We start from the raw sequence: 27,912 nt of genomic DNA on the forward strand, positions 1-27,912 counted from the left end.
TTCTCTGGTCTAAGGTATAAGGCAGGTGTTATAAATAATTCCACTTTGGTAATCATTTTTAATATATTTTCCTATAAAATAATGTACACTGCTATTTTAAGTTATCAATGTATCTTATATCGTCGATCTATGTCACTTTTAAATTAATATCCCATTACTACAATTATATCTGAATAATCTACCTCTAGACTCGTGCCTGCGTAAAAGTGTTCAATGTAAATGTATGACCAGAGGCAAATCGTTTTAATTAAATTAACCGGATTTTTCAACTTATACACACGAGCCCGTTTAATACATTCTTCCTTCATGGATTGATCTGCATCATCAATTAAGTATTCAACTATTATTCCGCTATCGAAAAACACAGTAAGGTATAAAAAGAGAGCAGTAGCGTTCGCTTCCCTAATCAGAAAAAAAACACTGAAACCTTTTATCCTTGCTATGTTTTGCGCTTCTTCGTGTAGGAAATATGCGTAACAAAGACATTCTCTTATCGATTACATCTGTAAATCATAAAATGGAATCTCAGATCCGATTCCATCTACGCCTCGTGTAACTGGAACATTTGTGCAGGTCCTGCGAGCAAAATCGAAGGGGTCAGGCAGCTTTAACTTTGCTCCCAGCACCTGTAGCTTTCAGTCACCTCTGTGTAAATGTTAGTTTCTCCAAATTGGCGCGGTTCCCGAGTTGTTAAATAAATGATCCGCCAATTATTGTATAAAGTTCAAAGGGACACCTGTGCATAAGACCAGTAAGCAGTTTGACATTTAGAGCTTGGATATGCAACAAGATCCAAAGTCTATTGTTATACTCGCAGTTAGCTCCAACTTGTCGATAAAAAAAGTACTTTAAAACGCCTGAATGCACGCTTAAAATGCTTCTTTGTTTACACAGCTATCACACATCGTATTTGTTAGGAGCCACATTAGAATTTCATACGCTCCAGTCACAAGCACAGCCATACCCTAAATAGAAACTTCATCCGTATAAATCCGTGGTGAGACTTTTTACAAACCGATTCGAGCTAATAACCCAAATCTTGATCGAAACTGGTCATTAATATTACAACGTCTTCTGGGAATAGGCAGTGTTTTGCTTTCTACGGGAGCTTAGAAATTCATACGAACAAGTTTCTGTACAAGTAAATATCAAAGTTTACCCGATTTAATAGTAAATGGAAAGTCAATGAAGCGGTAAATGACATATAATTATAGAATTCTCGGCAAATCTTATAATCTTCCCTTATACGTCAAATCACTTATCGGAAGTTGTAACAAATCATACTCGAATTACAGTAAGGACTCTCTTACATAGACAACTCTGTCCGTCTTGAATTTTCTATTGCGTTTCCTGGTAAAATAAACATTAAGCGTTAAAAGTAATAGGACCCATCTTCTTACACGTTATTAACTTTGAGGTGTACGCGCCGTCTCTTGTTCCATCGGTTCATCGTCCTGCTGGAATACTGATAGTGATTCTTCGTCGTCTACGTCCATTAACTCCACCCCCTCTTCCTCTTTCTTGTTCGCGGCATTCTCCATTACTATGTCATTATCTTCAACTTTTGGAACGGCGATGGTTACGCCGTTACCTTGCAATTGAGTTATATCGCTACTTTCAACAGTCATTTTATCTTCGCATTCTGGCTGACAAACGACTGTAGGATTTTGATTTTCGGGCTCCTCTGATATCTCGATAGGCGAAGAGGTATCCTCCGCTCTTACGCTAACGGCCTCCACATCTTTTGGTTCTTCTATGATAGGAATTGGATCAGGTACTACAGACTTTACCGCTCTGATGGTCTCGTCTGCTGCAACTTCAGTTATGGTCAAATTGTCCTTCTCATCGCCAAAATCTTCGGCTACATTATCTTTGGAACATGGCTCCTCCACTATAGGTTTCAGATCTTCCGCCAACTCCGTCGCTATACCCTGATCTTTCAAGCTTTCTACATCTAAAGACACGTCCTCGGACGTATTCGCAGTCGCAGTCTCTTCCGAGCTCGTATTTCCCGTGGACGGGAGTAAAGTCTCTGCGGATTTATCTAAATTACTCGCCGAAGGTATACTCTCCGCATCAGAATTTTCCGGGGGCGGTACTTCTTTCTCCTCTATATTTACATCAGGTGTATCGATCGTCTGGATGCTGTCCACCTCGGTATCCGACTTCGTCGTGTCCTCTAGATCGTCTTTAGAAGAACTTAGAAAACTTTCTACCACTGGATTCTCAGATTCCTTGTCGTTCAGTGGAGCCTTAGGTTCGATATCAGATTTTCTCAATATGTCATTAATTTTAATTGGTTCTTCTTGTACGTGCACCGGTGCTGCTCCAATTTCTCCTTTCTCAATTACTTTAGAATTATCCACATAAAATTTCGAGGACTTACTTTCGCTCGTGCCAAAGTCCTTTGTCTGGAAAGTAGTCTGCAGCTTTCGCGTGGAATCGACTACTTCCCCCTCTTCGCTCTCCAAGTCCAAGCTAGGCTGCGAGCTGGTATCCTCGTTCATGATAGCTTCGGGAACATCCCCAACAATCCCCGAAGCCTCGGGAACTATGGTTGACAAGTTCTGTATTGTGGGTCCCATCTGCGAGTCCTGATTCTGAGCTTGGGATGTCAAGCTCGGCACGCCGGAGAACTCCGACGTAGTGGGTACAAAACTGGATCCTGTGATATCGGATTTGGAGGACGTCGACTCCACCTTCTCGTGCGAAGCCTCCTCTGCTCCAAATACATTTTTTACTACAGTCGTGGTGGGCAAAACAGCGTGCAACAACGGCGCGTCATTTTCAACAGTATGTACACTAATTGTAACAGTGGAGGGGCAGACCTTCTCCCAGTACTCCATCTCTACGTCCTGAGGAGGTTGGGTGACAGCGGTCTCTTCGTCCACGGACCCGTTCACCATTCCATCCCCGTTCTCGTTCCTTCTGGCTATCGGACCTGGCTCTCTCGTGGACACGACCAAGATGTTCTTCTCTATGGCGCGCATGAACTTGTCGACCCTGTTGTACTCCTTGCGCGGCGCTGTCAGCAGCTCGCAGATCCGCTGGACTGTGAACGGGGCATTGGCGAAGGACTCTAACCGCTCCAGAAGATTGCTCTTCATGGTGTCGTAATTGAAATGGTCCACGTTCGGGCACGGCGCGAGCTCCAGGGTCGGACAGCTCTCGTAGAAGTCGGTCATGACGCGCGTGAGCTTCTCCCTGAACAGGGTCTTGATCAGCGACCACTGGTAGACGGGATCGCCGGTCTTCGCCACCCAACACAGATACTCCTCGAGCTCCCGAGGTATCTCGCTCGGGCGCATTTTCTGAAACTCGTCGAGCACCTGTAATACCTCCTCCAAATTTTCCATCTTCTCTGCCTGCTGCCCCCTCTACCTCCTTCGTCCACCGATTAATTTCCCCTCGCGCCCGCTCCTTTTTCCAAGACTGCTGAAACTTGCCGCGGCGAAACTTTATACGTGAGGAAACAACGAAAAACGCAAACACACCGGGCACTAAACAGCAACAATGAGGAGAGTGGCGAGAGGGACGGGGAGGGATGAAAGGGGAGCAGGGGTACCAATCGCCCTAAAAAATGTCATCGTGACAGAATTTGGTTAGCTATCGCTAAATTCCTTCTGTTACTCGATGCTCGAAGTGATTTATGATTTCTAAACACTGAACGCTCAGCTTTTCTAATCCAAACGAGTTTCATTAAAGACACTTCAAAGGACACGGTACTCGATTACGAAATATGTCGGTCTTGTATACCGTTTGCAACAATAAATAAGGGTATTGCATGTGCCGCTCTTCTAAAAATATTTTACATATATGTATACCTATATGTGATTTAAAAAACATATTCGATGATTGCTATTTTTTAAGTAACGTGATCGTTAATTTTCGTATACGCACGGTATGGAGGTGCCGTTAAGTTGGCGGCACTGTTCGCAAACTGGTGGATCATTTAAATTCAAAATGTTCTGACCGAAGTCGGGCATTATTCGATATTCTCGATAAAAATTTATTCGAATGATGGCCAACTCTGGTCCCGATACATCTTGTTTTGTAAATCTGTGTTGTATGCGTCGAAAGAAGGCTTAAATTAAAGTAAGAAAGAAATATAAGCAGGTGTTGAAATACCAGATGTTGTAGATGTTACATAGATTTATTTCAACGTAGCATATGATTTTTGAACTTTGATTGGACATTGAGATTTCATAACATGTACACGTAGAAACAATCATAACGATAGAGTAGAATGGTATATGTTGCGTAAATCTTTGTATTTCATAATACGTTATTCTCCTTAATAATCATATAACGAATAAATCTAATCGCTTAAAGATAATTGTGCATTTGAAAGTCACACAAGTTCTATTTGTGTTTCAGTCTTATTCGTGATTGTGGCGAAAGCGAATTTCTATGGCAAGACTCATCGTTCCAATGGGGAAGAACCTCTCCGACGTTAATAACAATCAACTAAATACTGCGTGTCTCTTTCAAGTGCACAATCGTGGTAGTTGTTTAGAAAAATAATATATGGTACAAAACTCACCTTAAAACTGATCAGAAGTATTCTTTTTTTTTCGAGATTCATTACTTATAGCTTGTAACACAATGAACTTTACGTTATAATATAAATATGCTGTTCCTGATATTCTAATTCTAACGACATTCCATTGGATAAACTGGAGGAACAGAGTTAGTGAAAATTATATCCCAATGCTCTCCCTTAAACAACTTTACGACGCCTTTCGCGTTAATTAAATAAGATCATAAATTATAAAATAATAACAAAATTATCGTATTAACGTAACATCAACAGAAAATAAATATGTAATGTAACAGAAAGACATACGTGTAATATTAAAGTTGTACAATGACTCATTGTCAATGAGTAGCAAATGTGCATAATCTTAGAAAGTTGGTGGTCAATAAACTCTAATATACATTGAGCTATAGAAAAAATTTTAACGGCGATAAACTTATCTATAAATTGGTTCGATTGAAGGCTTAGTAACGGACATGACTTCACTCTACATAGAGTTCTGTTATTTATAACTATCCGATAAATCTGTTGTTAGTAATGAATTTATAAAGTCAAATTGATATTACCATACGTAGGTATTTAATAGTTTTTTTTTTTACAGACTTTGATTAAACATCAACCACCATCTTCTTATGAATATCTGTATTACCAACAACCTGAAATCAGTACATAACGAACATGTTACACAATCAGCCTAATGTCGAGCCCTTCAAAGTCGGTACTTACGGAACAAAATTCTTCGAAACTAATTTTGCCATCTTCGTCTTTGTCGGCGAATAATATTGTCTTATCAACAATCTGTTGCAGCTGTGTGTCTTTCAAATTATTCCCTACCATCATTTTTAATACCTGGAACAGCTCCCCGTTGCTTATGAAACCGTCGTTATCCATATCATAAATTCTAAAGGCGAATCGTAATTTGCTTTCTTTGTCACCCTGTGCAACAGAAGAAACACATCGTCAAATACATTAACGCCTACTCCTTTCGAGTTACCCAATACAATTTCCGCATACCTTGACGCTGAACTGAGAGACGCCGTGGATAAATTCTTTGAAATCCACTTCTCCGTTACCGTCCGCGTCGAATATATCTATCACACGTTGTACCAGAGGGTTCTGTTGTAATTCCGGCAACGACATGAACTCGTCGATGCTCAGAGCGCCGCTGTTATCCAGATCTAACTTCCGAAACCGTTTTCCTAGTCTTCTAATTTCGTCAACGTCGACTAGAATATTGATATTTTTGTAAGAACCTTTCTAACATTCCAGCAGGAGCAACAACAATAATAATGTCTCCAAGGTTTATTTGGACCTCGACAAAACACATGATGATACAATAGTACTGTATCATAAATATCATAATAAAAATCAGAAACAAAAATGGTGCCTGGTACTATACAGGTGCTATGTTTAGTTAGAGATAAAAATAAATCAGAAGCTGTACACAAATTAAAAAATGTAACACTGTTATTTCGACCAAGAGCTAGTGATGATAATTCGTATTAAATGCTATTCGAAATAACGTCCGAGTCTACTCCGAAATATGGAAATGGGGGTAAAGTGGTTTTTCCGAACAGAAGAAATGTTGAAGGGGGATAGGTTATTTCAGTGAACCAAAATAAATGTCTAATGCTGACTTACAGTTCGAACATAGTTCCATAGGCAGCGAGCTTTCGTTACCCTAGAAGAAGACAGAGAATAAATTAGAAGCAGAATTTCGTTGGAATAAATCTTGTTTTACTAGCAACACAAATCATTCCGATGACGATAACCACATAGAGCAATGTTTTTCTCGGCAAAAGTGGATAGAGACGGGCTGTCGCGTGCCGTGGTATCTTAATCAGAGGTTGCGCGGAGATGCTAATAATCGAATTTCAAGCATGCTTAATTACCATCGCGAAATAAATTCGGCAGGCTTCTGTGAGAAGTACAGCACAAAACGTCAAAATTGATCAGCAGACACTATTTTATGGTTGACGAACAGTGGGAAGCGCGAAGGGTAGATGGGAAACTGTGAGGAGAATTATGTACTTCGTAACGTATGGTGAATGCCAGTGGTTCCCAAACTGTGGTTCGCGAAGTGTTTTCTATGGAGTCGCCGCGGTTATTTTTAGTTAACGATTCTTAGCACTTATTTATTACACTAAATAAGATAATTAAATATATATAGTAAATATCTTTAAGTATATTTTATATAGGTATTAAGATAATTAAATATATTATTAAGTTAGAATTATTGGAACTGGAGGAGTGGAGGGTAGGAATGGTGGTGCCGGTGGTGAAAAAAGGGGTAGGAAAAAGGGTGGAGGAATATAGAGGGGTAACACTGACGCAGCAGCCTACAAGGTGTATGCGTCGGTGTTAGCGGAAAGGCTGAGAAAGGAGTTGGAGGAAAAAAAAATACTGCCACCAAGTTAGGCGGGGATCAGGAGAGGGATGGGGTGCATGGATAGTGTCTACGTGTTGAATTACCTAATTAACAGGCAGGTGGAAAGGAAGGGAGGGAGGTTGGTCATACTGTTTGTGAACATGAAATCAGCATTCTACTCGGTCAACAGAGAGGTGTTGGTGAGGGCGTTGAGGGATATGATAAGGGAGGAACTGCAAGGGGAGATGTTGAGTGGGAGGTCGGGGTTGAGGGTGTGGTGGTATGAAAGGAAGTTGGAAGAGGGGCGGGGGAGTTAGCAAGGAGGTGTTGGGAGGAGATTAAAGGGTGGGCGAGAAGGGGGAAAGCACTGGGGGGATGGGAAAAGCAAAGGAAGGAGTACTTTGAAGGAAGGTGATGGACAATGGAGGGGATAGAAAGAAGTTGGGAACCACTGGTGTATACGCTTTAAGTTCTTTTCAGGTATATAAATTCTAGAGTCCCGTTGAATTATTCACGATAATAATAATAATTATTATTATTCACGAGCGTATCCCCAAAATGTATCTGTAATAGTATTTCTGCATTAAAATTGATTCCCAGAGTGCTGCATCGTTGAAACGCAGTCCTCTCATTTGAAAGTCGAGATGTGATTCCTGTTGCACAGGTGTCGCCTCGGTCAGAGGGTCATGTTCAAAGATTTGAATCAAAAATGTCAGTTAAATGTAGTTAAATGGAGGGAAATGTTGTGAGAAGGTTGAGCGCCCAGCAGTGACTGATTTCTTTGTTCGAAAGTTTAAGTTTTTATACTACTCAGCACAAACGACTATTGCGGACTCGTATACTAAGGTATGGGAAATTTAATATGTGTAAGAATGTTAGCATCTTCTGTATCCGTAAGCAGGAAGTGTCAGAGAAATGTGGAGTTATCATAATATCTAAATGCACAGGTATCGCATACCGGTATACTAAACGCAGGCTTGTATAGGTTGTAACAAACAATGGCCCACTATGATATATTTCAACTTCCTCCAAACGTTCCACCAGACTACCAGGAAATTGTGCACGATACTTTGTATAAAATGGAGGAGCACACAGACGGCAGAGGTCCAAGGTAGGTCAACGTTGTGTTCTTTTAATGCGCAGGAATTACTATGAGCCTTTATACATAACATTATGCTGTAGGTACCAATGGAGTTTAGACGACTTCGAAATTGGCGCACCTTTGGGCCGTGGCAAATTCGGTCGTGTCTACTTAATTAGAGAAAAGAGCACACACTTTATGGCCGCTTTGAAGACTCTCTACAAAGTGGAATTAATGAAAGGTCGCGTCGAGAAGCAAGTTATGCGTGAGATTGAAATTCAAACACATTTGAGGTAAGCTCGCTCATTCATAACACTAGTTTACAAAATAAAAAATTTTTGCGCAGCAGATGTCACTATTTTTTTCTTATGTAAAATGGCCCGCTGATTCCAAAAATAAGGTCTAAACAATTTTCTATGAATACGTTTTCGAGATATCAACAGATGAACTTTTTACCTGTCTGTCAAAAAGGTGGTCCTACTTAATTGCGAATATCTTGTGTTGCAAATGACCGATGTGGTCGAACATTATATCAAATTAAAGATAATTGAATCACCAATCACTTGTTTTCTTTGTACAGACCTGTTTCTTTTTGACAGACAGGTAAAAAGTTCACCTGTCGATATCTCGAAAACGTATCCATAGAAAAAATTTTGGGTCTTATTTTCGGAATCGACGGGCCATTTTACATAATAAAAGATAGTGGCATTTGCTGCGCAAAATGGCTGTAAACTAGTGTAATTGTATATTCACTGTTTCTGTATCTAAATACTGTACATAAACTTTAGGCATCCCCATATTCTTCAAATGTTGACATACTTCCACGACCACAAGCGAATTTACCTTGTGTTAGAATTTGCTGCCCGAGGAGAATTGTACAAAGAATTGAAACGCCAACCCAACGAAAGATTCAACGAGCATTTGTATGTAGCTTTAGAAAGACTCATGATCTGTTCTACTGTGTGTACTCATTCTTAATTAACTCTTATTCTGTTTGTTAGTTCTGCAAAATACACTCATCAGGTTGCTGACGCTTTAGAGTATTGTCATAAGAATAACGTAATTCATAGGGATATAAAACCAGAGAATTTGTTACTTACATACGAAGGGGATATAAAGTTAGCAGACTTTGGGTGGTCCGTTCATGCTCCATCGTCCAAGTGAGTGTACTTAAAGATACTTTGTGTTCGGGACTCAGAAAAGAAATGGGAGAGACACTGTCGAGAACACTAATCATTGCAGGAGAAATACTTTATGCGGAACATTAGATTACTTGCCACCAGAAATGATAACAGGGCAAACATATGACATATACGTTGATCACTGGTGTCTCGGTATCCTTTGTTACGAGTTTCTGGTCGGCAGGCCACCTTTCCTCAGCGATTCCCAACACGAGACTTATGTTAAAATAAAAGCTTTAAACATACAGTGGCCGGAGCAAATTACACCTGGAGCTAAAGATCTTATCTCAAAGGTAACGTTCACTTATTTTCCTCTTACTCATACTTTCTTCTTTATGCAAATCGTAATTTGTGTCTTGGTTGCAGCTGATTAAGCGAAAGAGCTCTGAAAGAATTTCCATGGCTGCTGTTAAGAAACACTTTTGGATCTTGAAGTACAAAGACGCGCGGTGACGTAAATTATTTCGTCACTTTAAGAGAATTATTAATCAAATTCTTTGGACACAAAGCATTTTTACAAATATTGCGTTTTATTCGATGTACTTTTAAATTGTGTTACACGGCCTTCAGATTCTTCTTTTGTACCGAACGTCCCAGTTATTAAAATAACTTTACGGCCAATTTAAATTAATACCCGTCACATCCAATGCGACTATATCAACTTCAACGTTAAGAATATCACATAAGCTTGGTTTGGTCCGTCCAAAATCTCCATGCACAAATTCTTTCACGTACGTTCCTGCTTGCGCCTTGACATCCAATACGAAAAACATATTGGCATCTTCGCTAGCAGTGTTCAGCAATTTCTTCAGTTCGTGAGACTTTGCCCAACGAGCTCTCATCTCGTATATTAAACGTATTCTAGGACTCAGAGGCCGCCTGTGCAATACTCTGATAGGTGTCTTCTGAGTAATCTTAACTCGCTTTAAATTATTCAACTCCTCGAGGGGTAACATGTCTTTAGGTACGTTGCGACAGACACAGAGCGCTCGATAGAATTTCGTTTTAACATTTTCACCCTCCTTCAGTTTCTTTAAGTCAAACCTAGTCAAAACCTTCAAATTCGACGTGACTTGTACTTGCTGGGAAGACCGATTGATTTTATCGGCTAGATCTGACAGTAAGTTCTCCGTTAGCTTGGTCATTCGCGGATTGATTAATTCCACTGCGAATGGTCTCCCTGAGTATATGTTCCTAACATCCACATCTTCTCTTCCAGATGATAGGAATTTAATAGCTATCGCAAACAGAAACATGATGTTCTAAACTGAATCGTGTCTCAAGTATGAGTTAAAGAAATTTTACTTACATTGAACTCTTGCTACATCGGCGATAGGAGTACACACGATATCTTGAACAGACGTTTGCATTTTCTTCTCGCCGTTTATAAACCATGGGGTCTGACTTAGTTCTCTCGATAATTTGTTGTATCGACCTAAAATTGTAACACAGTTATATATTAGGGTGATTTATTTACTCTTGGTGAAATTTGTTTTCAAGATTTTCTTTGCGACATCCCCCAGAATAATTCGAAATAATAATAAACACTTTTTATTTCTGAAGGCGAAGAAAAAAATGTAATTTTTCCTTATTTTCAGTGTTTGATATGTCATGAATGTTTTCTAATTATTTGAGAAGAAAATTGAAAAGTCGAAAATAAGAGCCACTGTAATGTATATTTTACGCGATGCATATGTGTATCGCTAATATACTTTACCTCCTACGAAAATACTGGAATGGGAACACAGAATACTTTCTATGTTAACATTCGTGGTTGTTTCAAGCGATAAAGTCTTGAAGCATCGAGCAAATTCTTTGTCCGTTATCTTGGTCATTAATGTGTCCATACTTTTTCTGCTATATCTATTGTCATTGAATTTCCTTTTGTGTTTATTCTCTGTGTTACTTGCCCCTTCGTACTTGCTCAATCTACAACAAAAGAGATGATATTAAGGTGACTTATTACATAAATTGAAAATACTTTGTGACTTACAGAGCTTCGCACTCCTTCTGGTTGTATTTATAACTTAAAATAATTTCAATAAGAAATGCAGATGGTGTCATCAGGTCCACTCGCTTCTTGATGGCACATTCAATTTTAGGAGTGACCAACCACTTCCACACATCTTTAACATTCTGCAGTTTCACTTTGAGGCTGAGAAACGTGCTCTCCGAGAGATCAAGTTCGACTGCACATTGTGTGTACAATAAACGTTCTCTGAGGTTCACGCATGGTGGCACTGTTAAAGCGCATATAAATGTTTCACTGTCGTAACTCTGTTTCTCCACTTCGCTCTGAATCTGTTCATAAAATCATTCCAAATTCATACACAGAATCACTTGCCATCCCTCAAATACCTGACATACCTTTCGAACTACTGCTTCCTGTATCTCATCTTGGAGAATCCCCAAACAAGACGCGCAGTGTGCCTCGACAACAAGGGAAGTATCTTCCGCAACGTATCCTAACTGCAGAAAGCGTTATACTATATATCATAATTAATAAAAGTGCCACAAAACTTACATGTTTCGCGAATTTCACAGGGTCTTGGAAGTTGTCTGAGGTACGGCACCCGATGAAGCGGAAGCAACATCTCAAGCAACAATTTCGCTGCTGTAAGAAAGCGAAGATACGTTTCTCATCTTCAGAGGAGAGGCTCATCTCGAGGTAAGTAAAACCCTGCAATATTAACTGCAATTGGTGAGAACTGTTATACTCTTACAGAATACAAGATTCTTGTTAACTTACCAATTTAATTGCATGTACCTCCGAGATAGTAAGTTATGACATGTCACAAGTTGGCATGTTCTATCAACACAATCAAGATATCCACAAATTTCTGTTTCACTTTTCTTGTTTTATTCAGCAACAGTTCCTGCTGAAGTGGATATAAAACATAGCCGCGTGCACGCGCTATTTACAACATCTGCGCCCTCCCTCTCTCTCTCTCTGTCTCTCCCCTCTCCACCTACGCAGAGCGTGCGCGCGCACCTGTCCAGTGGTATGTGCAACTGAATACTTTTTTCCTATCGACTTTGCCAAGAAGTATGATGGGTGCTCGGGATATTGTTTATTGCTAGTGTAAATAGTTGTAAATTTTATGTTTTATTCTATTAGAGCGGGTACTTGCTTAATCCTTAGATATTTAGTAGCGTAACGACATGCCTATATTGCGGAAAAAGTCTAGCCGAAAGACAAACACCGAAACTGGGAATGACAATTTGATCGGAGGTTAATTGTCACCTTATAATTTGTAATGTATCGTTTAAGAAAGAAAAAAAAAGCGTATGTTCATCACGATGCAATGATCGTTTCGTATTTTTACGACAGATATAACCATCGATGATTTCGCGAATTCGTCGCGAACCCACGCGAGGGTTAAAAAGGCTGCAACAAATGTCTCCTCGGAAGGTAGCTCTCCACTTCCTATGCGTAGGGGTAAGTTTAGGTTGGAGCTGTAATAGAAACTATAAGAGCGTTAATCGAACGCTTGTATCGTTGGTTATCTTTTAACTCTGCTCGCTCCTTCGATGTAAACACTTTTATTATAAAAGACTAGAATGTATTTCTCAGCTTCAATCTCATCGCAGCTTCAACGTAAACTTACCCTAACAGATTTCGAGCTTCTCTGCGAAGAGATGAGTCTGATTAGCGTAAGCGTCACATAAGCCTCGCATAAGCTTCGCTTATTTTGTAGTGAAGCAAACAGGGGCAAAGGAAGAGGAAGAGAAACACTCGTTGAACGGCATGGACAAAAAGGATGCGATCGAACCATTGGATGTAGATAAGACGAAGAAAAATGCCAAAGGTAACATCTCCTGAAGATATTTACATTCCTATGTATTTCTCCTTTTTGTCAGAGTTTTCCTACAAATGCTTAGGTGCATTAACGAACCCAGGGAGAAATAGGAAGACCAAATCCTCGGAAACAATCATGGAAGAAGAAGGTACGTTACAACCAGCGTAGATGCACCGTAATTTATAGAACCGTGGCAAGGGAAACTGCATTATATTTCTAATCTGTTTAATAGGCATAGATTACCCACTGGACATATGGTTTATTATCTCCGAGTATATCAACCCGGAGGCTGTAGGAAAATTTGCTCAAATATGTCGAAGTTCTTACCATGTAACAACAACAGGCAAATTTTGGTTTCACTTGTATAAAACGTAAGCTTCCGCTTATACAAATCCACCTTTCCTCTACTGAAAATTCGATACTAATCAAAGCACGATTACAGTTACTACGGGTTCGTACCGGGCTTGCCGGAGCGTCTTCAGCCGCAATGTATGGTTCGAACTTACGGATTACGTGCTTGCGTTATCAGAACACTACACCACACTTACTTTGCCTTGAAAAGAGAGCCTGATGACATTTACTATCTAAAACATGACGAGCCGCATTCCCTTGTAAAGAGACGGTGTTGTCTGATGTGGCACAAAGTGGGTAGGATAAAAGCGCGTGTAGCGTAAGCAGTATATTTAAATGATCATTCGAAGCTGAGCATTTCTTTTAGAAAGGAAAGATGCGGTGGTACTTTTATTTCAAATTAAAGGAGATACCGAAGTCAACGAAAAAGCCGCTGGCAGAGAAGTCCAAGATAAATGGTAAGAAGACAGACTTCCTTGAAATGTTGGAAGACGTGGCGGTGAATTCAGAGGAGGGTTGTAAAGTACTTAGGGTATTTATCGTCTTATAAGACTGTTGCTACATGATACGAGATATATTGTTAAACAACGTCACGTTCACTTTGTTACGTAATTTACAGGTAACTTGTTTAAAATACAGTATGTTACCGCCGGTAATTGGTTTAATCCTACAATCAGTGTCGATGACTTTGATGCCAGGTTTCAAAGACCATCGATTGCAACTCGGATTTGGAACGTCCGATATTCCTAACACGTTAACGAACCAAGTGATTTTGAACGATGTCGTTCGGTGCCAAATTCTAGACTGGTGGCATCCACTTTATCCCCATCAGGACGCGATCACCACTATAGAATTACCACAAAGTGATTTTTGGGATCAGAGCTGATTGTAAAAAAAAAAGAGATCGCTTATTTTACCATCGAAGAAGTAGGATAATAAGCGCCGTTTGTATGATATAAATATATCCATGTAAATAATGCATTAAATGTCCGTTAAGTAAGTTTTCACTTGGATACACGCTCCTTGAAATCTCAGCAGAGCACGCTACCACTTCCGTCGCGAATATTATATACAAAGTGTGTACATTGAGGGAGCAAGGGCCTAGAAAGATTATCTTCTCGACGCTGTTTCAACCGCGTGTAATAGCTCTTCCACGTGCAGCACCTTCGATGTCGAAACCACGATTTCTGTGATCTGAAATAGAAGCATTACCACAGACTTCGTACACCAGAAAGTAAATGATGCGGGAATAAATCGTACCATGTTGGCATAGGCTTGGACGTCGACTTGCAGCTGAATGCGTATCTTCTCATCGTCACTGGTTCCTTGTACCTCGGACGAAAAGGAGCCCATGGATTTATCGCGGATCTTTTTCAACCGCCTCAGACTCTCCTCAGTTTTCTGTACCGAAGTTAGAACGTCCGTCACGGAAGCCAAATAGCTGTAATGGTAGAATGTGTAATAAACTTGACTCCGACAAGCAGAGATGGGCAAAAATAATATCTAGATAAAATCGAAATCGAAGCATCGAATAACGGATAAGCATAAAGTATTTTTTCCTCGACTTTCTGTCTAGATAATGCCCATCTCTGCTGACAAGTATCGTACGCTCCGATATAAATCTACTCTTACTGTTCAGTCAACGAAGAAAGGGCCAGCTCGAGCCAGCAATTAACGTTATCCGGTATCACTCTTTTATAATCCGAGTGAAAGCTAATGAGAGAGGCAAGCGCGTTTTTCACGTAAGCGCAAGGTTTCGTTGGCACGTCCCTTTTCGTGCGTCTAAATAATCTGGGAATATCGCTGACTTGCTTCAAATGCGTTACGCATTGTTTCAACAGCTCGTTCGAAATCTCCTCTGTGACTCGTGGCAGAATGGTTGTTAAATTCTTCGTAGTTTCGCCCAGGGAGTCTGCGGGAAAATGTACATGTAAGTTCGGATACCGATGGTGATACCAGACGTTGTTACCTTCTAATAGTTTTAATACTGCTGGGGATTGTTGCTTCAGTTTCGATCGCGCTGTATCCAAAAGGCATGGGAGTATGTTTATGAACTTCTCTACATCCTTATACAGACAAATTAGGAAGCTGAGCTTGGTAGAATGCTCTGCTTTGCTCGAGTTGCTCACTTCGTTTTCTATCAGCCATGTCTTTAAATAAAAAAAAGTAGTTAAAATCGATTTAAATATTACATTTCATAATCTAAAACAGTGGTAAATATTATACTTCTTTAATCGCTGTTTGGGACCACGTCTGGTATCTAGCACACATCTGGAGACTGAATTTCCAAAATCTATGCATTAAAGATTAATGAGCATTCTTTATAATATTCCACCGCTTTCAAAGTCATCTTCCTTCGTCATTTAATTTGTTCCTTACCGATGAAAGAGCTGATAAAGGTACACATCGTCGGCCCAAATTCTTTGTAGATTGATCCACACAGTAGACGTTGAGTGGAGGGAAAACTCATTGCGCATGAGAGTGTCCAAATTGCCTTTTACAGACGCTGGTGATATGGGTTCGGTCAAAACAGCCTCAACAGCGCCAGCAATTTCTTGAAATCGTATTTGGAAGTACACAGGTAAATTCCACTTTTTTAAGAAGTTTCTATACTGAGCATTTTCTTTCAAGGCAGCTAAAGAGTCGGGCGTGATGCACTCGGCTTCCAATTTCTCTAAGAAATCCAATGTCGCTACATATCTCTGAAACCAAAGTACATTACACAGTATGTATTTACAGCTGAGCTACCATTTGCTCTGCTTACCGAATGAAACAGAACTGGATCTCCCGGAGCGAAAATACATTTTATATATTGCTGAATCTTTTCCTCCACGTCGATCCAGAAGCTGTTCACTAAGAAATTGAAACCATTCACAGAAATCCTGAAACAACGATTGAACGTAGCAATATTGAAAATTTAACTTCATGGAAAGCAGAGATAAATACATACCTATCGGAATGTAAGGTAATATCTAAAAGTTGCTTGAGTTCAACGCTCAAGATATTTAGCAATCTGTTGTATATACTTTTGAGGCCAAGTAAGTCGATCTGTAAGTTCTCTATGCTAATCACGCTGTCGATCAAAGGACTGACGATCTCTTTCCTCACTAAATTCTCGGCGTCCTTTATTTTGTCGAGCGTGACGTAAATTCTTAAGCAACGGATTAATAGAACAGAATTCTTTTCTTTTATACATGCCAAGAAGAATTCATTGAGGTACGTCATGTAAGACTGTTCGAATTGTTCGCTTTCCTGTTGTAGAATCATGTTCCTCGTTTATCAACAAAGAAATTTGAACTGAAATCCGACGGATTCATCAAATATATCAGTACCTTTTTTTTATCGCTGATAATATCTAGCTTACACCTGGATACGTGGAAGCGTAAGTGATTGAATTCCGCTGCGGCTTGTTCCAAAATATCTATTTTAGTGGGACTTTCCAGGTAGGTACTCAAAGATAATACCGAGGACAGTTTATTCAATGATTTATAAATATGTTGTAAGCTAAACAGACTTTGCTTATACTCCCTGATCCTCTTACTCTCGTTCATATTATTAGAAATCGTAGTAATCTCATCGTCCAAAGTCTGCCGCACTTGCTGCCACGGAACAGATTGAATGTTAATAGGATATTAACAAAGTATGAACATCGGATACCTATAAATATCGACTTTACCATTACTTCTTCCCTTAATTGGCCCAAAGGTACTTGCAGGTCGTTAATAGCTTTATCCAAGCCAATCAGGTTGCTCGACAAATTTACAAAGTCCGTGTAATCCCTGTTGATCAGATCGATCATGGCGGACCTCAACATCTTTAAATACAATCCCAGATCATCTCGCATTGCTTCCAGTTTGATGTTCTTCCTGTGCTCTTGAAGAAACGTGTCGACATTGAAGTTCTTCTGCAAACGAAGAGACAATAAATTCAGAAGCTGCAACACACAAAGCTTCGCTAGCTCAAAATATATAACAGCAGTGCGTACTTGGATGAAGTCGAGCTCTGTGAAGCACAAATCCTTCGGAGCTTTTGGCAGATTAATGATTTCCTTCGACATGGTGGTCAATACTTTAGCTACTACTAGGTTCTTACTTTAACAATTCAACGTCTGCAATAAATAACAAAATGTCAATAAAGTACCTGCGGAAAACTTGGCAGTTGGCATCAGCTGATGCAGTATATTTACGAAACACTAACTCACAGATTGTCAGCAAATAGATGCTGCACTTTTGCGGCTGTAACTTGTACCATGAACCCTTAGCTATTTTCTGAAACAAGTTCTGTAAATCTTTCGCTTGCGATTAAATAGGTAGTAATTCGAAAAAGCGTTTTAAACATTTATACATAACCACGAAAGGCGTTGGCCACCTAACGTTAAACGTGTGAATTAAAGTGCCCCGTAAGTTTGGATCAGGAAATTCGCTCAAGTTAACAGGAACATAGAATGTCGAAGGAGGTGGCACGTAGCTCAGTGAAAGAGAGAGAGAGAGGGGGGCAGAGATGCCCGCCATTTTCGAAATATTCAATTTATCGATAGTAGTAGAGTAATTTACACACTTTTGGAATTGAATAATAAAGTATAGACCCTTGGCTCAAGGCTTCAGAGAACGAGGTTTTATTGTAAATCTCTGTGTCGACAATAAGAGGATTCCCGAGGCCTCGACCGCAACATTTTGATTCGGTAGCGCCAATCAAAGCGTTAAACGCGTGCGATGTGTGCGAGCAGGTCGTGCGCGCGCGCACACGCGCTCCCACTCACACAATGAGCCGACTAAACGGATAGCGATTCATATTCACTTAATCAACAGTAAATATCCTATATTCGCATTTGCGCGAAGGTGCTGTGCCGCGTGTGAAACAAAACTGGATCGTACGGGCGATTCGTAAGATTTCGTCGGATCAGCAATTTTTTTCCTTTCAGAAACGCTAGGGTATTTTCAAGGACGGTGTGCAGCTGCGTGGCCATCGCCGAGGAGCCTGACAAGTTTCCCGACTTTTAGTGGAATTTATTTTCAAAATGGCACCCACGAATAGATTGCAGAAGGTAATTGGGAATTTCTGTCGATTGGGAGTGATCGTGCGACGAACTCGGCACGCGTGGAACGTTAACGAGATATCGTCGGGAATCGCGGCACGTTTGTCGCACAGGCGACTATACAGGAATAATTTCTCATGGCACCCCTCCTCCTGGTGACATCGAGCTTTCCGATCCTGGATGATAGAATATTCATACTTTCTATTATTAACCGCAGACGTTATCGAATCTTTTTTATTCACGATTACCGTCGGATCATCGATCACTATTCCGTTACTCGGCGCAACGAGTGCTCCAATTATTGTTATGCTTGAACGCCACTCTAAGACGATGATTTTTCTCTTTTCAGGAACTCTGCGACTTAAGAGCTTCGGCAATGAAAAATTTCACAAATATACACGTAGACGAATCGAATATCCTTACTTGGCAGGGTGTGATACTACCGGTACTGTTTAATATAACTTTAATGTAGACACATAACCCTACCCTAATCATAGCTGTAGAGTGTACCAGCTTTGTGTACGAGCAACTGTTTAGAAATTAACTGTTTAATCGTAGTCATACTTCTTCCTTTTATATACACCCTGGAAGCTCTTCGCTAAGATCGATGCCTGTGACGTTTCAGGACAATCCGCCGTATAATAAAGGAGCATTTCGGATTGAAATAAACTTTCCCGCAGAATATCCTTTCAAGCCTCCGAGGATACACTTCAAAACGAAAATATATCATCCGAACGTGGACGAGAAAGGGCAAGTGTGTCTACCGATTATAAGTACTGAAAATTGGAAACCTGCTACAAAGACGGACCAAGGTAAGACCGAGTTTCAATTCATAGCTGGTCGGGGAGGGAAAAGGATAAGATAGTGATCCCTTGGTTGGTTCGTAGTTGTACAAGCTCTGATAGCGTTAGTGAACGATCCGGAACCAGACCATCCGCTGAGGCCAGACGTCTCGGAAGAGTTCGTTAAGGATAGAAAGAAGTTTTTAAAGAACGCGGAAGAGTTCACAAAGAAGTACGCGGAGAAGAGGCGGGAGACTTCGTCCTCTAACGAATAACCACGAGTGACTAGCTCTACTCACCGTGATGCCTGCCACCCGTCAGCTAATTTAATTCAAGCCAACATAGACTTATCTGTTAGATGAAAGCAAGTTGACATACATGTGTGCAGTATTGGTTGACCACCGACAATGATATAAATATATGCAAATTGTAATGTTTATAAAAGTGATCGATTAACAGAGATTTTCAGAGCGAAGTAAATTATAATAAACTAACTGTATGATATTGTATACAATTTTACGGTCTCCGCTTGAATTCGTAAACGGGCTCACGGATCGGCAACGATTTTCAAGGGCTGGAAGAGTTTTAATCATCTGCTTCTCTGTTTCGGAGCCCGGACAGCTGCGACCCGGCTGCCGCCGGCGGGTTCAATTTTTAAAACGATGCATTTACTTCCGAGACGCTAGAGCCACGTGTTATTTACTGTTTTACGAGCAACTTTCGATGCATATCAATCGAGCCTGTGAACATCAAAAGCGATCATCGTGAGTGAACATAAATTTGTATGATTATTGAGACTCATGCTGATACTGTAGTCGCATCTCGATGTCGATTCTGGTAATATTGCCCCTTTACTGTTATACTTTGGAAACTTGATTCCATCTTTTAATGTAAAACGATATATTAATTTGTAACCCAGTATCTACCATACAATTCGCATTCTGTGGCAGGGTTGCCAGGAATGTTCCTGACACACAAATTGTCAGTGGAGGGAGCCAACCTTGGCGTCGATTGGTTTGACGTCAGGCGTCATCACGCGCATGCGTCGCGTGTTCCCCTCCACTGACAATCTTGCGCATATGTAATTCTCTGTTTCTGATGTAACGTTAATACATTAAATACTAAGAAATTGAAATGGATCTGCTTGCTAATTCGCCCTGTTCACGTAGCGTAATTTCCTGTAATAATAATACCGAGGATTAGCTATTTAGAAATTCGGTTTCTCGGCGAAAGGAGTCGTGCTTGAAACGCGTCAAGCTTACCTTAATCTCTACGCCGTTAATTGCACGTGCTTATCTGGACGCAAAGAGGCTCTGGCTTGCAAAAATGTGGACTTGGGAAAGGGATGGGCTGAATTAACACCATGTGTTCTGCATTCGAAATGCGTGGAAACTGGGCTGCTTTTACAGGGTTTTATTTTTTATTCAGTTTTTGCGTAAGAAAGGTGTAAAACCTTCTGTTTAAATATTAAAACTCTATATTAATAAATAAAGATATAAATGAAAATAAAAATACGATTCCTTCTGATGGCGTTCTCCATCTATCGACACACGAGCCCATAATAATACGTTTCTTTCAATCATAATTTTTTTTTTCATTCCTTTATTAAGTTCATCCTGTTTTATATAAGCTCATGCGCACATACTCTCTTTCGCTCTCTCTTTCTCTCTCTCTCTCTCTCTCTCTCTCTCTCTCTTTTTAATTCCACCAATAAATTCCGCATCTGTTACAGATTCGTAGATTCCACTTTTGGCATACTACAATAAACAGTCTGCGATTTAACGAAGAACTGGAATTAATTCAATTGCAACGAAATAATTGATGAGCCAGGTGGAAGAGGTGGAAGTTGCGACAAACCAAAAGTACCAACACGTTTTGTTGCTGAGTTATTTCTTACTTATTCTTTAACTGCAATTAACACAATGATTATTCGCGAGGCCTGGCTTAGCCTCGTGCTTCGCGCGGGGTTGAAAAAAATTTTGGAAACGGGGGGATGTTAAGCTTTGTACAAGGACGTGGAGAATGTAATTAAAATAAGGTGATCGAACATTGAAAATGAGGCAAATATATTCTTACGACATACATTCACACTGTTTATGTACACACAAAATTGATAACCACAAGTGTAAATTAAACTCATGACTTGACGCCGATATTATTTGCGAAGTTCGTGGTATATATCCGGATGGTTCGTTATATGATCGTAGGCAATCACAGTTTTACAAGTGTGTAGAAAAAGTTCCTTAATCGTAATTAAACCGGCGGGTAGACCATCTTTTAGCAAACCGTGGCTCAGCTCTTTCCTTCTAGTTTATCGTTTAAGAAACGTATGCTCAACTGAACGCTATTGAATTTAAATTACAAATATCCTATTATAGCCGATGTTCTCGCGTGTACCGGTTAATTTAACGGCTCGTTACTGAAATCACAATGATGCGAGTTCAGGGAGGGAGCCTGCGTAATTAGCGTTACAGAACAATTCGTAAATCATCTCTTCTAAACTCGATAATATAAATTCTAGATTTCTCGATTACACGTCAACCTTTTCCACCAAACTGGTCAATTATCAAACGTGTCTGATAGTTCTTCATAAATCTCGGGGCAATCGACATCTAAGTTAACACCGACTTGTCTTTCGAAATCGTCAGATTCGTCTCCTCTCTTATCTTTAGCAATTTCCATTTTAGTATTTTAGGCTTCGCGCGAGACGGAATCTAAAAACCTAAAATACCAAAGCAGAAATTCATTAACGCGAAAGACTATAGACGATTAGTGGAATGTTCAATGGATAAATCTTTTTTTCCCAGGGAGCAGTGCGGTTGATGTGGAATGCCTCGATCATCGGGCTAATCTTAATTAGGCGAACGGGAAACGATAATAAAGGGCGATAACAATATTTTAGTCAATGAAAGCCGATGATGTAACGAGTTACGAGCTATCGGCAAAATATGATGAGTAATATTGATGTATTATTACAAGTTACTTACATGTTTGTACAGATCCAACATTTGAATTCGAGCATTAAGCAACGTACGTGTACACCTTTCTGCAATCGAAACGATAGAACGGGGATATTAATCTCGGCAATTTGAACATGGATCCAAAAAGATAATAGCAACACCCACCTATCTTCTGGCGTGCGTGCCAAGTATTCACGTTCTATCAGACCTTCGATACGTTTTTTAATTATAACTGGCGAAGGCAGGAACCGTCCCCTTAATTGTTCTGTCACTTCCGTTACAAGTATATTGTGCTGAAAACAGGCACGAGAGGATTAAAAGGCAATCCGATCAGCCGAGTAACCACGTACGCGTGGAAATATTCGCTTTACGTACAGGCATGCGTTTCCGGTCTTTCATAATACGAACGATCGCAGCTTCTATCTCGTGCTTTCTGTCCTCGTCGACTTTGTTACGCGTTTCCCTTCTCTCGGGCTCCGATTCACCTTTCGCCGCCACCGTCTGGATCTTCACTCTTCGCAAGAATTGTGCATACAATGTACCAATGATATCAACGGGCGAGCTAGCCTCTGAGATACGTGTATAAGTACCTGTGCAATTTGCTGGTAAAGTTGTCGTTCACGCAGAAACAATGGGAGGGCTCTATATCCTTTGTGCGAGGGTGCTTCAGCAGCACCCTCTGCGTGGCTTTGCCCATCGCGAGAGATTGCAATGCTCTAACCAAGTCTCTCTCTGGAATATCGGTTTCACCTTGAATTTCCTACGCAACGGTTTCATACATTGTACAGACAATCGTGAAGCATCAAACGCTACTAATCGTACGAAGAAGAAAGTGATCGACGGGGAGCGTCGCCCTCGGACTGACCTCGTACGTTAATTTGTCCCGTTTGTTGAACAGCATCAGGACGCACATCTGATACGTGGACACTTGTATTATGTGTTTCCTGGTGTTTCCACACCCGCTGCTACGTTGGCTTAAGTGGCTGCCGTTGGTGCTGCCGCTCCCGTTCCCGATGGAACTCGACGAGGACGGTGTGTCCAAGCCACCGCAGCTACCTTCCTCCTTTCGTGGCCCATGGAAAACGGCATTTAAATCCGCGGAACCTAAGGGGAAGATTAGATTACAGTTATATAGAACAGTGCTTCGAAACCGGTGAGCCACGAGACGATGCTAAGCGTGCCGCGGCGCAATGAGGAGAATCCATGAGGAGAAAACGCACCAAATTTTTTTTTAACAACGATTTTCACAGAGAAATGCAATTTCTGTGTATACTGTGTATTTTTTATATTTTTGCTTGTGGTTGCGAAAGGAATGGAGTGGTGGAAGGTGCAGGGGCGATAATACTCGACTTACCTAATTGCGGTTGCAACGTCAACTGTCGGCCACTGTGCTTGGCAAGATAGAAACGTCGGAAGGCTCCAAAAGCGTCTTGTGGAGCTGTTGGCATGCTACACTTTGGAGTAGCGGACTGTGTCGGCCAGAAACCGGTTGTCAGAACTCTTACGCTTATATCCACGCCGTGCAAATTTGTCTGTAATGGGAAAATAAAACATTAGTTCCCTTGAATCGCACCCCGCTACTTTAAACACGTGCGAAACTTACGTTGGACGTGAGAACATGATCCTTGAATTCATCCATGATGGTATTACTGACTGTTATGTCTTTGAACATTCCCTCTAGTTTGGATGTGAACTGGCATCCGCATTCAGTCTGGAATAAGGGGTCACAAAAGGCTCATTGGTAAACGATTTAAGTGTATTCAAGGATTAATAACAGGGAGGAACATATACCTTAAGTTTGGATATCATATTCTTTTCGCTGTCGTCGGATACCGATTTATTTAAAAGAAGACGTTTCGCTAAGTGCTGCTTGTAGTACCGTTCAAATACGTCTTTCTCTTGTAGAAACCGGAACAGAACCATTGCTTTGTCCAGGATGCCTTCGATTTCTTGCTCAGTCATCTAAAATGAATCGGAGACTGTTTGGCTTTTCACTGCTCTTTGCGATGTCACAGCCGAGGCAATGCGGAATGGGTACAAATGAAAGCTTCCATACAGATTCCCGATTATCACCTACCACGAGGTCTTATCAATAGAAGTACTGTTAACGTAACTAACCCCTTTAACACCTTTCTTTAGCTTGTCATCGATGAAGAGAGAAAGGTATTCCGGACTCTTGGTATTTAAATTAAGGAAGTATTCAAAGTCGGAGGCGATCATTTGTTTGTAGTTCTTATCATTGTTAAATGAGTAATGAAGGAAGTGATCGAAGCGGTCCTTTAGATCCAGCAGGTTCTGAATGAAAAGAACGGCGTTTGTCGTCGACTCGTGCTCCTCCTGGACCATGGCACGGCCTTGCTCTTTAAGAAACTGCGAGACGCAATCGCATACAGTACGCAGCCCGTCGGATACTCTCGAAAATAATTTGTACATACAACCGAGATCTTCAGTTTTCTGGTTCTTGAGCATGTGTACCACACCACTGTTTTCCATCTGTGTATAAAAAAAAAGAACGTGTGGCATAAACTATCATTTAGATACAGGAACCTGCACAAAATGCTACATACCTCGACGATAGTTTTCATATGAATTTTAATTAATTCTTCTTCTACAACTTCTACTATTCGCGGCTCAGTAGATTCGTCTAAATAATGCTTTGCTCTTTCGGACTCTTCGCAGATTCTAGCCTCAACTTTTTTAATATATACCGATGCACTATTTTCTGCCAGAAATTTCTGAGATTCCATCTGAGAATTTAATAGAGAGCAACCATATTAAACCGAAATTTAGTACAGGCATATGTCGGGGCTGTACACTGAAAGCTTCCTTACTCTATAAAATTCAGCGCTCTGTTGTAAAAAAGGCCTTTCAAAGTCTTCTTCGTAAACTTGACGGCTGTTAATGCCAAGTAACATTAACATTTGGCAGGCATTTTTTATTGCAATGCGATCTACTACCTCCCCCCGTCTTTCTTTCGCTACCATGCCTAGTAAAGTCTCTCTTAAGTGATCTCTAACGCATCCGTATCTGACCACCTGAACAATGAAATCGATCATTAAACATATTTTTGCCGAGCCGTGAATCCGTTGCCGTCGAATCTCAAATTACCTGATCTCTAAATATGATTAGTCCCAAGTTATAAACATTGTCTACATCATGCTGCTGCACATATACTCTGTCCATATACATTAGAATATCTCTGATCATCACCATCGACGTTTGATGATCGTTCCAAGCCTGATTCAACGTTTGTAGAAAATTGTTGTGGAGAGATCTTAGTACGTCTTCTCTCACTTTGTTCTCCAGATGATGTGTCACAACTTCCTTCAATCCTGTATACAAACGCTGCCCATACTTGTGAAGTACCATGGTATAAGCATTCCGATACAGTTCCTCGAAACTGAGACCGGAGTTGTTTTTCTTCTGAATTTCCTGAATGGCATTCTTTAGCAGGGCCCAAATACCTTCTACATACTTTTCATCCATAGTCATCTGAAATATAATGAATCACAACATTAATTGTGTCATTCTAAGTGATAATATAACATTTTTAGGACACTGAACAGTTTTATGCGAATGGAAACAAAAAATTTCTCAGAAATATTGGGAAAGTGGTTAATTATATTAAGAGAAATGAACAACGCGTGTCGACTGAAGAAAATACTGTATACGAATACTATGACCCCAAAGGTATTATGTATTACAAAGGAATTTAAGTTTTTCGTGCTCCTTTTCTTCTTAATAGTCTGCTGATTTTGCTGGTCGCTCATAATTTCTTCCTTTCCCATGCAATGCTTCCTTACGTTGCCTGTCTCGTTCACCCGAATTACGATAATAAACTAACTAGAATGTTTAAACACCATTGTCCAGTTAACATCCTTTTATTGCTTCACGGATGCATATATTTTATAACATTCCACATTATTTATAGAAGGATAAAGTAGTTTCAAGCGTCAAATGTATGTGGTGCGTTCTTTTCGGCAGATACAGTGATGGAATTTAACAAATAACCCGAGAATATTTCCTGTCAAATTACACACGGTCTTATAAACCATGACCATGAAGGTGCGCACAAACGTTCGCGTGCCACTTTAAACATCCCAAACTCTTTTCATTGAATTTCTAATGTCACATTACTCCACATAAGGGAGGTGGAAGAACTTTACAATTACGAATTTAGTGTCCAACTGCAGTTTGGGTACCGAACATTAATGACAGGGCAGAATGAACTTGACTCGTAAACGCAATGACACAGGAATATTTATATTTCATTGCTTCTCTTTTACGCCGCTATGGCAACTATGTAACAGATCCCAACAATAAGCAAGACTCCTCCCACAAACTACCCTCTGTGCTTAACTCCATAATCATCGAGGCGTCAAATTCAAATTCCCAAGTACAGAATCGTCAACAAAAACGATGCGCTTCTGTGGCCGTTTAAAGCTAGCAGAGTTCTTGCTGCATCCTGCTCCTGACATATAATTCAGCGGAGCAGGTTATAAAAGTGCGTGTACGAGTATGAGTGCAAATATATACAAGTAGCGAAGAATCGCATCGATGGGTTCGCAGAGACAGAAGGTCAGGAAGCAAGGAGAGGGCAAGAAACGGTCGCAGGTTTTTTTCGGGGGTGAACGAAACGGAGCAACAACGAGAAAGGGGGGGGGGGAAGAAAAGAAAAGGCAAAGCTCGGACGGTTATCGAGATACTCACCGGAAAAGCACGTATGCGCATTTTGCCTTCTTTCTTGACCATACCACTGCTCTTCATCATATCGAAGGATCTATATGGACCGTGGTGCTCGTTCTTAGAAATGCTTTCCGTCCGCCGATGCTACGATAACGTTACACCGTGTGTACATTGACACCAGCTAAACGTAGGGAGCATTCACGTTCACGCAGGAACGGGCAGAACAGCCGACGATGATCGGCCACCGCGCGTAAAATACAATCACTATTCATCCACGTTCGCGGCGCGCAGGAGACCCGAAAATTGTCTTGTTATCGTGTACATTTAGTAAAAGAAAGAAAAATACGTGTGCCCCCGAAAGAGGGGGGAGAAAACGAATGGCTCGGCGGGCAGGGAAGGAGGACGGGGAGGGGGGAAGGGGAAGAAGAGACTTACAGGGGAGAGACAGAGAGCGAGCGCTCTTGCAGGAGGGACGAGAGAGGGGAGGGAGGAGATAGAGAGACCCAAGAGTGTTCCTTTTTCACCCTGGTAGACGAAAACGGGACGACAAATCCGGATAAATCGCTCGAGGGTTGAAACGCCAAAGGGGGGAACGGATTCGTGCGAGGGAACAAGTGTAGGGGGAAGGGGGGTGGAGGGAGTACGAACAAAGATGAAACGGGACAGAAAGAAAAGGAAAGGAAGGTGTCGCGCTGCTGTCAACAAACCGAGCTCTCTGTCAAACGTATCTCCCGAAACAGAAAAGTCCACTCGAGTCTCGTTGGCCCCTTGAACACGTTAGCGTGACCGTAGCTGCGCTCTCAGCGTCTCTCGAGGCATAGCGCGATTCAGACCGTGATAGCTTGATTCTCCATCCTAAACGATCCCAACGTTCGTTACACGATATATCATTTACAACGATACGCTCCACGCGCATGAATCACGAACACTGCTGAGAGTATAGACATGCCCGTCGCGGGTTTCCCACTGGTTACATGGCGCCCCGGCGAAGCAAGCTTTTCACCCGTCTCGTTTATCGCGTTTACATGTCGCCTCGGCATCCAATTCGCCACTATCGATTTGAAAAATCACACTCTCCGTCGGCTTTGTTTAATAAGGATGCTAGCTGCTCGCCATTGGACGGAGTCGCTT

The 27,912-nt window shown here is 40.9% G+C and overlaps 8 protein-coding genes across 25 annotated transcripts; 3 read left to right on the plus strand and 5 right to left on the minus strand.

The window, feature by feature from the left end:
• Window positions 1-44: 44 nt before the first annotated feature.
• LOC143369904 (uncharacterized) lies at window positions 45-3,874 on the minus strand. The gene has a single exon (XM_076814374.1). The coding sequence runs from the start codon at window positions 3,354-3,356 to the stop codon at window positions 1,407-1,409; it is 1,950 nt and encodes a 649-aa protein (XP_076670489.1). The 5' UTR covers window positions 3,357-3,874; the 3' UTR covers window positions 45-1,406.
• Window positions 3,875-4,134: 260 nt separating this feature from the next.
• On the minus strand, window positions 4,135-6,573 carry LOC143369925 (calcineurin subunit B type 2). Its single transcript, XM_076814434.1, has 5 exons — window positions 6,430-6,573; window positions 6,179-6,218; window positions 5,552-5,763; window positions 5,264-5,473; window positions 4,135-5,193 (listed from the first exon to the last, which is right to left on the minus strand). Exons 1-5 carry the CDS (start codon window positions 6,430-6,432, stop codon window positions 5,146-5,148), a joined length of 513 nt encoding a protein of 170 aa, XP_076670549.1. The 5' UTR covers window positions 6,433-6,573; the 3' UTR covers window positions 4,135-5,145.
• A 1,024-nt stretch (window positions 6,574-7,597) lies between these two features.
• Aurb (aurora kinase B) lies at window positions 7,598-9,730 on the plus strand. The gene is made up of 7 exons (XM_076815086.1): window positions 7,598-7,751; window positions 7,891-8,016; window positions 8,088-8,279; window positions 8,775-8,909; window positions 8,988-9,146; window positions 9,229-9,460; window positions 9,534-9,730. Exons 2-7 carry the CDS (start codon window positions 7,904-7,906, stop codon window positions 9,618-9,620), a joined length of 918 nt encoding a protein of 305 aa, XP_076671201.1. The 5' UTR covers window positions 7,598-7,751; window positions 7,891-7,903; the 3' UTR covers window positions 9,621-9,730.
• On the minus strand, window positions 9,679-12,114 carry Pus10 (Pseudouridine synthase 10). 2 transcript variants are annotated; one of them, XM_076815074.1, is made up of 7 exons: window positions 11,917-12,114; window positions 11,692-11,847; window positions 11,535-11,636; window positions 11,161-11,468; window positions 10,885-11,096; window positions 10,477-10,602; window positions 9,679-10,404 (listed from the first exon to the last, which is right to left on the minus strand). In XM_076815074.1, exons 2-7 carry the CDS (start codon window positions 11,827-11,829, stop codon window positions 9,779-9,781), a joined length of 1,512 nt encoding a protein of 503 aa, XP_076671189.1. In that variant the 5' UTR covers window positions 11,830-11,847; window positions 11,917-12,114; the 3' UTR covers window positions 9,679-9,778. The 2 variants fall into 2 exon arrangements, with proteins under 2 accessions (XP_076671189.1, XP_076671190.1); XM_076815075.1 differs by having other exon boundaries at window positions 11,692-11,859; window positions 11,957-12,096.
• Window positions 12,115-12,173: 59 nt separating this feature from the next.
• Fsd (transmembrane protein fates-shifted) lies at window positions 12,174-14,321 on the plus strand. Of its 8 annotated transcripts, none has more exons than XM_076815080.1 (8): window positions 12,174-12,399; window positions 12,499-12,606; window positions 12,866-12,976; window positions 13,050-13,115; window positions 13,200-13,338; window positions 13,410-13,611; window positions 13,686-13,776; window positions 14,017-14,321. In XM_076815080.1, exons 1-8 carry the CDS (start codon window positions 12,330-12,332, stop codon window positions 14,202-14,204), a joined length of 975 nt encoding a protein of 324 aa, XP_076671195.1. In that variant the 5' UTR covers window positions 12,174-12,329; the 3' UTR covers window positions 14,205-14,321. The 8 variants fall into 8 exon arrangements, with proteins under 8 accessions (XP_076671195.1, XP_076671198.1, XP_076671197.1 ...); XM_076815083.1 differs by having other exon boundaries at window positions 13,938-14,078; XM_076815082.1 differs by having other exon boundaries at window positions 12,175-12,399; window positions 13,686-13,850.
• On the minus strand, window positions 13,878-17,831 carry Cog2 (conserved oligomeric Golgi complex subunit 2). 3 transcript variants are annotated; one of them, XM_076815073.1, is made up of 12 exons: window positions 17,505-17,831; window positions 17,304-17,392; window positions 16,995-17,222; window positions 16,651-16,917; window positions 16,269-16,570; window positions 16,083-16,200; window positions 15,698-16,020; window positions 15,545-15,611; window positions 15,288-15,468; window positions 14,951-15,230; window positions 14,579-14,759; window positions 13,878-14,512 (listed from the first exon to the last, which is right to left on the minus strand). In XM_076815073.1, the coding sequence occupies exons 2-12, from the start codon at window positions 17,373-17,375 to the stop codon at window positions 14,429-14,431; spliced, it is 2,103 nt and encodes a 700-aa protein (XP_076671188.1). In that variant the 5' UTR covers window positions 17,376-17,392; window positions 17,505-17,831; the 3' UTR covers window positions 13,878-14,428. The 3 variants fall into 3 exon arrangements, with proteins under 3 accessions (XP_076671188.1, XP_076671187.1, XP_076671186.1); XM_076815072.1 differs by having other exon boundaries at window positions 17,304-17,426; window positions 17,516-17,829; XM_076815071.1 differs by having other exon boundaries at window positions 17,304-17,426; window positions 17,520-17,828.
• A 152-nt stretch (window positions 17,832-17,983) lies between these two features.
• Window positions 17,984-19,649, plus strand: Ubc10 (ubiquitin conjugating enzyme 10). Of its 2 annotated transcripts, XM_076815088.1 has the most exons (5): window positions 17,984-18,125; window positions 18,240-18,362; window positions 18,703-18,798; window positions 18,979-19,165; window positions 19,241-19,649. In XM_076815088.1, the coding sequence occupies exons 2-5, from the start codon at window positions 18,336-18,338 to the stop codon at window positions 19,408-19,410; spliced, it is 480 nt and encodes a 159-aa protein (XP_076671203.1). In that variant the 5' UTR covers window positions 17,984-18,125; window positions 18,240-18,335; the 3' UTR covers window positions 19,411-19,649. The 2 variants fall into 2 exon arrangements, with proteins under 2 accessions (XP_076671203.1, XP_076671202.1); XM_076815087.1 differs by having other exon boundaries at window positions 18,061-18,362.
• Window positions 19,650-20,533: 884 nt separating this feature from the next.
• Window positions 20,534-27,898, minus strand: Cul3 (cullin 3). 7 transcript variants are annotated; one of them, XM_076815062.1, is made up of 14 exons: window positions 26,806-27,898; window positions 25,204-25,587; window positions 24,927-25,130; window positions 24,663-24,842; window positions 24,214-24,588; window positions 23,887-24,057; window positions 23,699-23,806; window positions 23,450-23,627; window positions 22,961-23,199; window positions 22,686-22,855; window positions 22,471-22,609; window positions 22,261-22,388; window positions 22,123-22,181; window positions 20,534-20,892 (listed from the first exon to the last, which is right to left on the minus strand). In XM_076815062.1, exons 1-13 carry the CDS (start codon window positions 26,863-26,865, stop codon window positions 22,157-22,159), a joined length of 2,361 nt encoding a protein of 786 aa, XP_076671177.1. In that variant the 5' UTR covers window positions 26,866-27,898; the 3' UTR covers window positions 20,534-20,892; window positions 22,123-22,156. The 7 variants fall into 7 exon arrangements, with proteins under 7 accessions (XP_076671177.1, XP_076671178.1, XP_076671179.1 ...); XM_076815063.1 differs by having other exon boundaries at window positions 20,534-20,906; XM_076815064.1 differs by lacking the exon at window positions 20,534-20,892 and adding an exon at window positions 20,954-21,043.
• Between the last annotated feature and the right edge of the window lie 14 nt (window positions 27,899-27,912).

The sequence above is a fragment of the Andrena cerasifolii genome, chromosome 6 (genome assembly GCF_050908995.1).
Source record: "Andrena cerasifolii isolate SP2316 chromosome 6, iyAndCera1_principal, whole genome shotgun sequence".
NCBI classification, from domain to species: domain Eukaryota; kingdom Metazoa; phylum Arthropoda; class Insecta; order Hymenoptera; family Andrenidae; genus Andrena; species Andrena cerasifolii.

What these genes read in the sequence shown, in the direction of transcription:
- Pus10 (XM_076815074.1), bottom strand. Translation starts at nt 11,829, where the DNA reads ATGAGCCTCTCCTCTGAAGATGAGAAACGTATCTTCGCTTTCTTACAG. An exon ending in TTCCAGTATTTTCGTAGGAG is followed by an intron (nt 10,603 to 10,884) that starts GTAAAGTATATT and finishes TTACAATTTTAG; the next exon opens with GTCGATACAACAAATTATCG. An exon ending in CGATGTAGCAAGAGTTCAAT is followed by an intron (nt 10,405 to 10,476) that starts GTAAGTAAAATT and finishes TGTTTGCGATAG; the next exon opens with CTATTAAATTCCTATCATCT.
- Cul3 (XM_076815062.1), bottom strand. Translation starts at nt 26,865, where the DNA reads ATGATGAAGAGCAGTGGTATGGTCAAGAAAGAAGGCAAAATGCGCATA. An exon ending in TGCGCATACGTGCTTTTCCG is followed by an intron (nt 25,588 to 26,805) that starts GTGAGTATCTCG and finishes ATTATATTTCAG; the next exon opens with ATGACTATGGATGAAAAGTA. An exon ending in ATATGATATCCAAACTTAAG is followed by an intron (nt 23,807 to 23,886) that starts GTATATGTTCCT and finishes CCCTTATTCCAG; the next exon opens with ACTGAATGCGGATGCCAGTT.
- Ubc10 (XM_076815088.1), top strand. Translation starts at nt 18,336, where the DNA reads ATGGCACCCACGAATAGATTGCAGAAG. An exon ending in CCACGAATAGATTGCAGAAG is followed by an intron (nt 18,363 to 18,702) that starts GTAATTGGGAAT and finishes TTCTCTTTTCAG; the next exon opens with GAACTCTGCGACTTAAGAGC. An exon ending in TGCTACAAAGACGGACCAAG is followed by an intron (nt 19,166 to 19,240) that starts GTAAGACCGAGT and finishes GTTGGTTCGTAG; the next exon opens with TTGTACAAGCTCTGATAGCG.
- LOC143369904 (XM_076814374.1), bottom strand. Translation starts at nt 3,356, where the DNA reads ATGGAAAATTTGGAGGAGGTATTACAGGTGCTCGACGAGTTTCAGAAA.
- Fsd (XM_076815077.1), top strand. Translation starts at nt 12,330, where the DNA reads ATGCCTATATTGCGGAAAAAGTCTAGCCGAAAGACAAACACCGAAACT. An exon ending in AACAATCATGGAAGAAGAAG is followed by an intron (nt 13,116 to 13,199) that starts GTACGTTACAAC and finishes TCTGTTTAATAG; the next exon opens with GCATAGATTACCCACTGGAC. An exon ending in TGGTTTCACTTGTATAAAAC is followed by an intron (nt 13,339 to 13,409) that starts GTAAGCTTCCGC and finishes GCACGATTACAG; the next exon opens with TTACTACGGGTTCGTACCGG.
- Aurb (XM_076815086.1), top strand. Translation starts at nt 7,904, where the DNA reads ATGGCCCACTATGATATATTTCAACTTCCTCCAAACGTTCCACCAGAC. An exon ending in GAAATTCAAACACATTTGAG is followed by an intron (nt 8,280 to 8,774) that starts GTAAGCTCGCTC and finishes CATAAACTTTAG; the next exon opens with GCATCCCCATATTCTTCAAA. An exon ending in GTTCATGCTCCATCGTCCAA is followed by an intron (nt 9,147 to 9,228) that starts GTGAGTGTACTT and finishes TAATCATTGCAG; the next exon opens with GAGAAATACTTTATGCGGAA.
- Cog2 (XM_076815073.1), bottom strand. Translation starts at nt 17,375, where the DNA reads ATGTCGAAGGAAATCATTAATCTGCCAAAAGCTCCGAAGGATTTGTGC. An exon ending in TTATCAGCGATAAAAAAAAG is followed by an intron (nt 16,571 to 16,650) that starts GTACTGATATAT and finishes ATTCTACAACAG; the next exon opens with GAAAGCGAACAATTCGAACA. An exon ending in CCCAAACAGCGATTAAAGAA is followed by an intron (nt 15,469 to 15,544) that starts GTATAATATTTA and finishes TTTTATTTAAAG; the next exon opens with ACATGGCTGATAGAAAACGA.
- LOC143369925 (XM_076814434.1), bottom strand. An exon ending in TATGGAACTATGTTCGAACT is followed by an intron (nt 5,764 to 6,178) that starts GTAAGTCAGCAT and finishes TCAATATTCTAG; the next exon opens with TCGACGTTGACGAAATTAGA. An exon ending in TCTCTCAGTTCAGCGTCAAG is followed by an intron (nt 5,474 to 5,551) that starts GTATGCGGAAAT and finishes TCTGTTGCACAG; the next exon opens with GGTGACAAAGAAAGCAAATT.